This window comes from Plectropomus leopardus, chromosome 15 (assembly GCF_026936395.1).
Source record: "Plectropomus leopardus strain MGB_pleo_1.0 chromosome 15, ASM2693639v1, whole genome shotgun sequence".
NCBI classification, from domain to species: domain Eukaryota; kingdom Metazoa; phylum Chordata; class Actinopteri; order Perciformes; family Serranidae; genus Plectropomus; species Plectropomus leopardus.
This window is the reverse complement of record NC_142190.1, coordinates 23,811,809-23,823,551: the sequence shown is the minus strand read 5'-3', so window position 1 is coordinate 23,823,551 and position 11,743 is coordinate 23,811,809. Positions and strand designations below refer to the sequence as shown.

Sequence of the window (11,743 nt, the reverse complement as noted above, 5' to 3'; positions counted from 1 at the left end):
AGGGGTGGTAAAACTACAAATTGTATTATATTGTACAGTACTGTAGTCATATAAGCACCACATTATGTGTAAGAAAAAGGATGGTTCAATTTTTGTCATGTCAGTCATTCAGTCAAAACTATTTTTAAAATGACAGTGCAGGGAGTACTACATCTGGTTTTCTCCCCCACTGACTGGACCTGTTTCTGACATGGAAACAAGAACACCTTAGCCCAGAGTGACAAAGAGGGCTATAGGTAGTATTTAAAGGTAGAACTGAGCATAATGCATTGGTTGCTCATGCTATGCAGCAACATCTTAGCCTCAAAACATATCAAATAAATAAAAAAAGATGATTAGTTTTCTTTTTTGGGGATCATACAAGAAACATGAGGCATTTAACTGTCAGGAAAACAAAGGCCAATCTTAGGCACTCAAGTGCCCTTGGTGGACTGGTTACACTTGGGAAGTAATCTGGAAACTAAGGGTGGAAAATTGCTTCAGGGACACTGTAAATCATGAAAACAGTGTGTGTGTGTGTGTGTGTGTGTGTGTGTGTGTGTGTGTGTGTGTGTGTGTGTGTGTGTGTGTGTGTGTGTGTGTGTGTGTGTGTGTGTGTGTGTGTGTGTGTGTGTGTGTGTGTTTGTAATATAAAGTAGACTAAATATCCTTACTTTGTAGGTTAAAGTAAGGATGTGTGTGTGCATGTAGAAATATATAAACTATGTACCAAGAAAAAAGGTCAGTAATGTTGGCCTAATAAGTAAAGTAACAGGAATAACCTGGATAATGATTGTGTTGCAATATTATACATTTTCTATTGCATGTAAAATGTTAATATAAAATGAGCACAATCTACACTGGTTACTTGCTTCAGCATGTAAACAGGACAGTACTCTATGGTTCTCTGTTCAGTCGCACAGCTCAACAAGCAGCTTTGCAGCTGTTTCCTTTTGCGGATGACTGAGTAGCTGTATGGTAAACTACAATTTCAGCAAGTTACAACCGAAGTCACAATATTGCACTCAAGTCACTTCAGTCACAAGTGACTGATTCAAATGTGCATATGAAGAAATTTGAAGAAAAGCAAGACTGAATTGACTTAATTTTCACATCAGTATTATTTATATACAGGAAGTGAAATGGGCTCAAATGGACATAACATTGTTTTACTTTAAATCTAACATAGATATAAAGCACAGAAACAACTGGATATTTACAAGAAACACTTATCACACACAGAAGTGGATCATGTTGAAATTAGGAAGAGCCTCGTAGGATTAGTTGTCCATGGTTAGAGGTTAACTGTAACTAAATGAAAAATTTGATGCAAATCTATTTTCATCCATTCAAGGTTACAAAAAAGCAGAGTACTCAAATAACATTATGTAGAAACAGTATGCAATGTGTCATGTTGCAAATCTGCCATTAGTATTATGGCATAGTGAACATGTGGTTCATTCATGGGTTGTATTAGTTAAAAACATAAACATGGCACATTCACATTCTTACAAATAGTTAGCACAATCACTGATAGTGTTGATTATGTAATTATTGCAGCAAGTAATGCACATATAAAAGGTGGGAAATATGTATAAAATTAATTTTGCAATAATTATCACACTGTCTATATGATAACATAGGTGTCATAGTAGGCTATTAAAATCACCAATTAAAATATGTTTTACTTTTTCTTAATTAAGTTATACTTGTGGTCACATTCAAATGTAAATCAAATGTTACAAAATATTCCTAAAATAATAATAATTACATTTTTTTTTTAAAAAAAAACTCAGGTATTCTATGATGTACTGTAATCTAACTCTTATCAGGGTTAGTTAAAATCCAGGAAGTACAGCTGGAGTGATGGATCAATGCAACAGCTTATTACACACTAAAACAAAGCACAGCGTTTTGTTTTGGAGTTTTTTTTAACAGTAATGGACAGGATTTTACAACTCTGGAAAGGTATTACAGCTGCTACAATTTCTATCTTTCTCTATGAGGATCAAAGTACAAATGCTCTGTTTATATCACAAAATAATCTTACAGAAATGTGTGCGTTACAGCCAAAAATATTTTCACACAAAAAGCTCTAAAAAACCATTGTTCACTACTTGCTCAGCACCAAACAGCAAAAAAGATGCAGTTAGACACTTGCTGGTGAACTCTGCGGAGCATTTAGGGACTAAAGAGACAAATATTTCCGCTGGGAGTTGGTAGAGATCAAAAACAAGGCTAAAAAAAGGAATATTGGACTTCGCATTGCCGTTGGACTGAGCTGGGGATACACTCAATACACTTTACAATGGAGTAAATTACTCTTTTTGGCCACATCATTGTTGTAGTGACAGCTCAAAGAAGTAACATTTATCATTTTAAGTCTATGATCTAAATAGCTAACCTTTTGTGTAACATTATTTATCCGCTAGATTTTTTTTTCAGAATGCTTTAAAATAGACAGTTTAGCTGTAAAGTTTCTACAAATTTCCTCCAGACCAATCTGGACACTTGGGTTGCAGGAGGTGTACATTGAAAATTGTCCCCGCCCCAATGTTAAACAGGCTCAGTGATTACAGTCCTGGGACAGAGACAGGCCTCCATATGAATGCTAATGTTGCTCCATATCTGCTGAATTTAAGATAAGATTAACCTTTACTGATTGAGTGTAAACAGGCAGCTGTTTGCTAATAAGACCACTACCTCAACTGAAAAAGGTGATGATACATCAGTATTGTGCACACACTTGTTCTGCTGTCACTGTGCACAAAAACCAGCTAATACAGGTTTAAAGTATTGACTGAAGCAACTTTTTGCCACTCTATATGCTTATTTAGAGGCCTTCGCATGGTTCTGTCATTTTAACAAATAATGCTGAAACATCAATTGAGTTTTCAGTATCAGTTATCCATAGCCTTCAGCTAGTACATCATTAGAAAGTAAATCCACCACAATCAAAAGCATCAAAATCGGAGTCTGCCACTTCAAAGTCAAAGCTGTTAAAGTGAGGGGAGTCGAGTGCAGGGCTGCCGGTGTGGTACGCTCCTGCTGGGCCCATGCCAGAGAAATCCGTGTTGAGCGGCATGTCGGGAGCTTTGCCTTCCAGATTAGGGAGCGAGCTTGCGCCTAGGTAACCCATGGCAGAGGAAGCAGCAGCCCCTCCCATCAGCAGATAAACAGCCCGCACTGCTTGGGCATTACTGATAGTGCCATGGCGCAGACACCCTGCTGAATGTACGCCTCCTTTGTAATACTTTGTGCGAGGAGAACTCCTGCCTGTTGGGATTAAAAGATTTAGAAAAAAAGTTCACTGACAAAAATATTCACTCTGATTACTTGCAAAAAAAACAGGTACAGACTATAACACCCTAAACTCACCTTTCTCCCTCGGGGAAGCACAACTCATGGGCCCTGGGGAGGGTGCCTCTGAGTCGCTGACAGGTGGAGTTGGTGGATCTTTTTCCAAGATTTGCTCAGGCACCAGGTCTTTGAGAGTAATGCGTGGTGGTGGCACCTGATGTCGCTTACAAGGACTGAGAGGTGATGACAGACTCTGAAGGAGGTAAAATAAGAATAAGGAAAATATGGGTTTGCATAGAATTACAAGGATTTCACTAAGTGATTGACTTAAAGATTAAGACATTTATAAATGATGAAAATATCTGAATAAAAGTGCATAGACACAAAAGAAAAACATTGTTCACATTCTAATGGACACATCATCTATTGCACGTCTAGTCGTCCAGAGGGAGGGATCCCTCCTTAGTTGCTCTTCCTGAGGTTTTGAAAATTTTTTGCCCTGTTAAATTATTATTATTATCTGATTCAGATTCGTGCTAAAGGTCCATCACAGTGGTCCAGACTTAGCAATTATTTGATGATTGGATGGAAGTTGGTACATTTATATTCCCCTCAGGATGATCCATTTCCTAACAACATTTGCAATATCAGCACTAGCTGCACATTGATTTTAATTAGCAATTTCAAACAATATACCTGCTTGGAGTGATGTTAGATACAACAAATACAACAAGTCCAGGTATGATCTGCAAAGACATGTCGTTTAAATGCTTTTTGAAACCACTGAATAAAGATGTTAACATGATTTGATTTGGTTTGCACACAGTTTTGCACCACAGCCAGTTTAACTTCTGTCTCAGAGAGTCTCTCTGAGACAGCTCGTTCATGAGCACACACCCACTGAGCCAAAGGAGAACGACATGTACCGTGGTACTTTAAAGAACCGGTCTTTTCATCACTACTTGCTTAACATCAGCATGGTAGTATTGTCACTGTAAGCATATTGTAATGCTGATGTTAGCATCTGGCTCAAATCACTGTTGTGCCTAAGTATAGCTTCACAGAGCCGCTAACATGGCTGTACACTTTATATTTAATCAATTACCAAAAGAATTACCTTAATAAATACGTCCTATTAACTCACCTGTTTCACTTTTTTCAGCACATTCAGCCATTGACTAAAAAGTGAAAAAAAAGATATTATCATTACCTACAAACCACACATTCATCACTTCAAAGCATTCCAGTGAAATAACCAGGTAGGTAGCAGGAATGGTATGTGCAGTATGGATCCTGAAAGTCTGTTAGTCACTCTTCCTGCTGCTCCAGGTGTAAGCTGTGTGAGATGTCTCACTGAGATGAAAGATAAGCAGGAGAGGAAGTATGTAAAATGAGAATCTAGAATATTTAAATAGAGATGAGGGCAAGTACATCGACCTTATGTTGTTGAGCAATATGAGCAAAAATAAAAAAATAAAATAAAAATAAATAAGAATTAAAAAAGAAAAAAACTTTAAAAGAATTACTTTTGGAAATATGCATTTTAGCTTTCTTGCTGAGAGTTAGATCAGTTAGTCAAATATGAAGCAACAACATGTTAGCTTAGCATAATAACTTAAAACAGAGAAACAGCTAGCCTGGCTCCGTCAAAAGCTGAAAAAAAACTTCCCACCAGCTCACCAATGATCACATTATACTTCCTACAGAAGAGTAAAAATGACAACTTGTGGTTTTAGGAGGGTTATGACTACTCTGGAGCCAGTGACTTCCTGGATTTTCCTCTTGTTGTCTTTATACCTCTGTGTAGCCAGGACAGCTGATTTCCCATTTCCAGTCTTTACACTAATCTAAACTAACCAGGCTGTAGCCTCACAATTAACCCTTTGAAGCCTGAACAAATTGGCTGGATTTCTTTCAAAAACATGGTAATAAGGCAATGAGCAAAGAAAGAAGAAATTACTCAAGAAGTACAAGAAAATTACCTGAAAATTAATAAAAATAAATAAATAAATACTAAATAATTACAGAGAAAGCACAGTGAGCATCAGACCTGCAGTCTGCAGGGGTTTCAGCCATCAGCAGCAGGTACTTGTTCTGGGGGAGGATCAGCGCAAAGCAGCAATCTCTGCTTCCACCAGAGGGTAACTTAGGCAGGTCCAAGATCTCCTTGCCCTCCACAATTGCCTCACAACTGCTCTGCAACAGCACCAGCTGGTCAGGAGGAGATGATGCATCATGGCACACGAGGAGGCTGCCCTCAGCTGTTAGGAGCAGAAACCTCTTCTTCCACTGTTTGAAAATAAATCCACCTAGATAAGAGAAGCAGGTTGGAATTAACACTGTGATAAACATTTCTAATCATAACCACAAAACACCCAAATCTTATTGACAGTATTAAGCATGGTCACAGTGATCATGATAGCAGTGGGAGCACGGTACAGCTGGATTAAACACTCAGTCATTCTATCATCTCCACAGATTAGAGGCAGTCAGGTGGTTGGAGGATCAAGGGGCTGTGGATGTGGCGCTCAACCAATCGGGCGATGTTGATCTAGCAACATCACACGCACACATCTGGATCCATTCATTCTATGTGAATACAGTAAAAAACACATTGACACACTTAATCAAGTACATAATAGAATAAAAACACCAAGAGCTGGTGAAAAAAGAGTCAGAACAGGAGCAACTAAGATTTAGCCTGGTCTATGAGTCTTTTTTTACTGTCTTTTCAGCTGCATTTGAAGATTTTGGTTTTTAGTACGGTTTTCCACACAAGTGTGGCTATAAAGTGCAAACTGTTTGATAATGCTCAATGTTTACTTTTACATGAATATCTTTTTTTTAAATAATAATTTTGAATTCTGATCCTTAGAGGAAAAAATAAATGAGATCATCTTCAAAATCTATCTTGGTCACAAAAGCATTGCTTACTCTGACATTCTTAACAATATCATAACATGTTATGTGTCGCTTTGGCACAATGCTCTAATTTTGGGTAAACTCTGAAACGACAAAATACATTTATCGTTTTACTGAGCAATTATTCAACCTCATTACACCGCCACAATGCAGAATCCAGTTAAAATGCTACAATGTTTTATTCTTACAGGATAAAATATATACCTAATCAGCATTAATAAAAGCTTGACAGTGAACACACATTAAATGTGCAGAAAATGTACTGAGAACCGCAAAACTGTCTTGTACGTGGTTATAAAAGAGGCTATCATTTTTGCTCACAAAATGTCACCACAGCTGTAATGATGATTGCTCAGTGAAGAGGATAAACTCACCATACATCTTGAGCACGCCATGGTGGATCCCCGAGACGTTCATGTTGACAGTTGCCGTATCCCTGGCTCAGAGAGAAATGTTTGAGAGCAGGGTGGGTGAATAGCACATGAGGCTCAATGTGAGTTTTAATGCTCAGCTTTAATCCTCACTCGGATTGGATGTTCTGCAGGGCCACAGTTCAAGAGCTTGGTATGAAAATGGGTTTTGGTGAGACACGACACAAACTGCTGCAGTGCGTGCAGAGTGTAAAATGAATTACCAGCATGATTTAACTGCCTTCTTTTGATACATCCTTTTGATATCTGTTCAGTTTAACACACACAGATTTAAAGCTCTTTTAAATCAGTTTCACAACCTCTCTTGTGATCAATCCCTCTCATTCAAATCCAAATGCAGAAAACAAGTGTTGAGACTATAATTAGTAAACGTAATCAGTCCATTACTGTGAATGATGGGCCAACAGTAGCCAGAATGACATTATGGCCCAAAAATGCACAGTTTCCTCTAATTTACCTTCCAACAGTTCCATGGCAGTGAGATGGAGTCCTTTCCTGTGTCAAATAAAGTCTTGTCATCTGTAATCATTCACTTTTGGTGGCTATTATCTGGTCAGACAACAGCACTGAGTACTATTGTTGGAGTATGTAAGTATGTAACCTAAATCTCTGTAACTGAACAATGATTCCAGCTAAAGTGTGATCATAATGCTAGGATAGGGAACAAGTTTCATGTGACATGAGCCCTTAAGGCTCTGTCCAAGCAAGGTTAAAATTGTTATGCAATTGCAAGAATGCTGAAGTAAGAATGCTGAAACTACCGTTAGAGGAATTGAAAAGCTACTGTATAGGTCATTTAGAAGTGTCATGTTAAGGTCACCCGTAAACAGAGACAAAAATGAGGAAATATTTAATGTGTATATGAGACAAAAAAAAGAGTGTGGGTGTCTGGTCTCTGTGACTGAGTTCAACAGGTCATGCAGAAAAGGAAAAAAACAACTCCTAAAAAGGGACTGTCCCCGAAGTTGACCAATCCAGAGAAAATACCACGCTGAATGGGGAGCCAGATGACGAGGGGAACCAACCAGAAGATGATTCTACCTTCATTCACATTTCCTCATTGTAAATAGTATAAAATACTGGATCAGGGACAGACAGGTTGTCAGAATGCAGGCTGACTCGCTGATGTTATCGGCTAGGGAGAGGCATTTCTGATCCAGAGCTGCTCACTGCTTGCTTGAGAAGATTCACTAAAAGATTTGAATACAAAATTCTAAATTTTGTGTGGACATTCAGTTATTTACTGTTTATTGAGTTGCTTTTAAGAATTCTGAACATTGCGCTCACCCTGGGAGGGTGAGAGTTTTTTCTACTTGCAGCAACCAAGAGAAAAACTCCTTCACTATTAACACAAACATTTACAGTTACACACTCAAATCGAAGCAAAAACTAATTAAATTGTCAAAAACGTTGTTAATAGGGCTGTAAATATCACTCAACTGTACATAACCTTCTGCAATTTGCAAAGGTGCCACTATACAATCTATGTAAATAAAAATATCTTTTGATCAGAACATATCATATAATTAAGTATTGTTAAGTAGTAATAATTGAATACTTACTTGATGCAGAGCAGGACACACATTTTAAGGATTGTCTGATTGGACACCACTATCCACATACCTTAGACTCTACATAAAGGATGCTGATGAGTACCAGATCAAATTAGTGTCGCATGACAATGAAGTTTATTCTTATACAGAATTTATTATTATTATTATTGCAGACTTAAGGTTGTCTTGAAAAACAATAAATACCATAATTTAAATCAAACATAAGCTACAGTATCTGATGATAACTAAACTGAGAAATAAATATAAATATACTTAAGTGAAAGTGACAATAATCACAAAGAAAATATATAATGAATTTGAATAAAACTATTGATTACAGGTAATAAAAGAAAGGTCAAAGTGTTAAGGTTACTTTCTAGAAACTATATTCTGTTATGTATGTTGTTGATTCAGCTTGTGTTATTTCTTAAGCACTTTGTTACATTCTCACAAAGATAGTGGTTTTATCTCCTTTTATCTCCTGAACAAACAACAAATTAAAATTAAATTAATGAAAATTGGTGGAAGAGGCAACATTTTCATGCAATTTGATATATGATTAAATAAAATATAACACTTTAAAAAAAAACTTGATGTGAAAAGCATTTATCTTTCTTTACAACCACCTCAAGAACACCAAATTAACCGAGGTTTGTTGTAATATTTGTGTTGTTAACTAAAATCCATGACAATTATTCAGATTGCTGTGAGTTTTGTCAGGAATGATGAACACAAGTAGCACTTCAATAACATCTTTAAACAGATTCTGCATACTCATGCAGAATCTGTAGGTCACGGGGACAGATTTTGGTGTCCGAGGTCTTCTGGTTTCTGTTTGTAGTCTGTAGTCAAAGCAGTATTGACCACACATATTTGAATGACAGGTAAACAGTTTGTGTAGAGAGGCGAATCACATTGGCTTAAGTGTAATCTCAGAACCCATCGGCATCTGCTGTCTCTGAAGAAGAGTTGGCTTTACATCAGCTTTTTAAAATGTATTTATCAGCATTAATCAGCAGATATCTGTTCATTGAGATTAACAGAAATAAAAGTATATGGAAGAAGAAGTCTTGGCTTGGATTTTCAGGTCAGCCTCAAATATTGGCCCTTACCCCCAGAGGCTCAGAACAATAGCTGACGGGTTCCAAGATTGGCACTTCAATAGTTGTAGTTTTCCCTGCATGTGTGAAGTACTTGTTAGCTAAGAAAGTTGATCTTCATATTGCTTCCTGAAACAGTCTCCAGCAGGGTAGAAGTCCCAGCAACGCTCCTGGTACATCTTCCACACGTACGACTCCTAAAACAGAAAATCAGAGAGTCGGAGAGGAACAATTAGTCAAAGCCGGACACAGCATTAGGCAAGAAACGGAAAGAGAGCAGATTGTGTTACCAGTCACTAGACATCCTAATTTAAAAAAACAAAACAAAACATCAACTAAAAAAGTGTAATAAAATAATTCAGACTGACCTGCCCCGTGTGCTCCGTCTCATCTTTGTTGATAAGATACATTAAGAAGAACCTGAAAAAGACTCACATGTTAATATTTCCTCATTGGAACATGCTCACTCTAATGTAGAGGGGGTCCACTCACATGTAATTGGCCAGGTTGTGTTCATCCAAAGTGTGGGTCTCAAAGCCATGTGGTGTTGTATCAAAGTAGTCACTTCCAATGCCGCATATGAAGCATTTTGTCTGCATAAAAATCAGTGATGAGGATTAAAGCCACGTCGTGCACACACGAGGAACTGAAGTGTCAACTGAAAATCATCATACCTCCATGTCCTCCTTGACCTGCTCTTGTTGATCTCTGAGCTCTCCAAAGGCGTCAATGATCAGACCTGCAGTATTTGTACAGAAACATGATCATTAGAGGTGTTTTCAAAATCTTTCAATTGCCAAACATGCATGCAAGTGCAAAATAAGAGTGCATCTGGGGTCAGCTTTCACTTTCACTTTTGCTGGCAAGCACTGAAGGAGTGGATGAGGATGAAGAGTAGGCCTTTTTTCTGCTTGACAGGAAGGTGCTGCCGCTTAACTTAGTTATCTTGCTAAAGTATAGGCTTTTCTATTCCAACAAATGTAACATTACCATAGTACAGTAGCTTGCAGTGTACACACAAACAGTGTAAGGAGGAGGGTCCAAGTTTCAAATGTTGTTTTTTTACAAACAACTATGCAATTCATGCATAGTAAACCTTAAAAATCCATTTCCTACATCAACAGTGTTAAGTAAGTCTTCATACAGTACAGCTCTACATTGCTCCCTTTCCCTTACTAGTAAGTTTACGTTAACCAAAGGACATGACATTTGAAAAGTGCCTTTACCCTGAATAATGGCCAGTAGAATGACAATAACGAAGAAGAAGAAAGTTATGTCAAAGACCACTCGATAAAGCTCATATTCGTCCCCGGCAGGATCCTCTATCTCATCTCCAATGCCTCCACCTGCCCGTACACCCACGTACATGTGGAACAGGTAACACTGTGGAGTAAAAGTACCATATAGACACATTATTTTAGAAGCGGTGTAGACACAAATGTCTCAAAGTGCTCTTTTTTCACATCAGCAGTGACTTACAGTCATCATGTCGTCACATTTCATATCAGGTTCATCTTCATCCTCACTCTTGTTGTAAAACTTGCGGAAGAAATTGAAGGCGACTACGGTGTAAAGGTACACCACCACAGCCAATAAGCCCACTGTCATCATGAGCTGTCAGAGACAAGAAGGACAGTTAATACATCCAAACTTGAGTAAAATGAATACTTTTTTTTTTTTCTGCACTTGCCTGTTTGCCATTGTGTGTAACTGAGGACAGGATAGTGCGCAGAGTCTTGACACCCATGGCAATATCCAGCAAGTGGCAGGCGAAGAAGAAGTTGTTGTAATGCCCAAGCAAAGACATTATCATGTACCAACAGAGATATAGGAAGGTCTATAAAGAGATAACAAAGAGGGTTTTTTCACTTCTCAGACATAATGTTGCATAGCTTACAGCGTATAGTGAAGTATATTTTGCAAAATGCATGTAAATGTGGGTTTGCGTACACCGTCTGTGAACACAACCCCAAATTTCCAGATCTGATACTTGATGTCAATGGAGGTCAACCTATGAGGAATATAATATTGGTTAATATCTGTTTTAAATTGCAAGTTTTATATTTACAGAACAACATCTTATCTTCGTTAGTTAATATGTACTTTACCATGCAAACACGGAATTGTCTGGTTCCTCCTGCTTCTTCTCGTGTTGTTGACTCACGTCCAGGGAGGCTAAATCGACACCCAGGAGCTCAGCGATTCTTTCTCTGCCATAAATGTCTCCGTACTTATCCAGAACCTGAACACAGACATAATATTACACATTAACAGGCTCTATAGAGCCCATTTATAAAACACTAAAATCAAACAAAACTCACCTTTCGTTTGACAAATTTATCCCAGTAGTTGTTCGGGAAAGAGCTGTGGCAGAAAAAAAATATATTTTTATTGATTAATTAAGAAAGGAAACCTGTTGGTACTTAAAATATATGTGCTGTGTACCTACATAATCTTG

At 37.8% G+C, this 11,743-nt stretch overlaps 2 protein-coding genes across 7 annotated transcripts in view; both read right to left on the bottom strand.

Moving 5' to 3' along the window:
- Positions 1–1,081: 1,081 nt before the first annotated feature.
- Positions 1,082–7,407, bottom strand: LOC148187323 (uncharacterized). Its single transcript, XM_088088764.1, has 6 exons — positions 7,090–7,407; positions 6,576–6,637; positions 5,330–5,588; positions 4,424–4,457; positions 3,358–3,532; positions 1,082–3,255 (listed from the first exon to the last, which is right to left on the bottom strand). Exons 1-6 carry the CDS (start codon positions 7,149–7,151, stop codon positions 2,912–2,914), a joined length of 936 nt encoding a protein of 311 aa, XP_087944890.1. The 5' UTR covers positions 7,152–7,407; the 3' UTR covers positions 1,082–2,911.
- Positions 7,408–7,850: 443 nt separating this feature from the next.
- LOC121952273 (ryanodine receptor 1-like) overlaps positions 7,851–11,743 on the bottom strand; it is a 49,274-nt gene continuing 45,381 nt past the window's right edge. For all 6 annotated transcript variants that reach the window (XM_088088758.1, XM_088088760.1, XM_088088761.1 and 3 more), the window contains 10 exons: positions 11,607–11,649; positions 11,394–11,527; positions 11,236–11,296; positions 10,976–11,122; positions 10,765–10,899; positions 10,512–10,668; positions 9,960–10,024; positions 9,778–9,878; positions 9,654–9,705; positions 7,851–9,482 (listed from right to left, as the gene is read on the bottom strand). In XM_088088758.1, coding sequence (XP_087944884.1) covers positions 9,387–9,482; positions 9,654–9,705; positions 9,778–9,878; positions 9,960–10,024; positions 10,512–10,668; positions 10,765–10,899; positions 10,976–11,122; positions 11,236–11,296; positions 11,394–11,527; positions 11,607–11,649 — 991 coding nt within the window. In that variant the 3' untranslated portion in view covers positions 7,851–9,386. The remainder of the gene's footprint in view (positions 9,483–9,653; positions 9,706–9,777; positions 9,879–9,959; positions 10,025–10,511; positions 10,669–10,764; positions 10,900–10,975; positions 11,123–11,235; positions 11,297–11,393; positions 11,528–11,606; positions 11,650–11,743) is intronic.

Excerpts from the sequence above, each read along its gene's own strand:
- LOC148187323 (XM_088088764.1), bottom strand. The coding sequence starts at position 7,151 with ATGACAAGACTTTATTTGACACAGGAAAGGACTCCATCTCACTGCCAT. Across the intron at positions 5,589-6,575 it reads TGGCGTGCTCAAGATGTATG|GTGGATTTATTTTCAAACAG; the intron begins GTGAGTTTATCC and ends TCTCTTATCTAG. Across the intron at positions 4,458-5,329 it reads GAAACCCCTGCAGACTGCAG|TCAATGGCTGAATGTGCTGA; the intron begins GTCTGATGCTCA and ends TTCACTTTTTAG.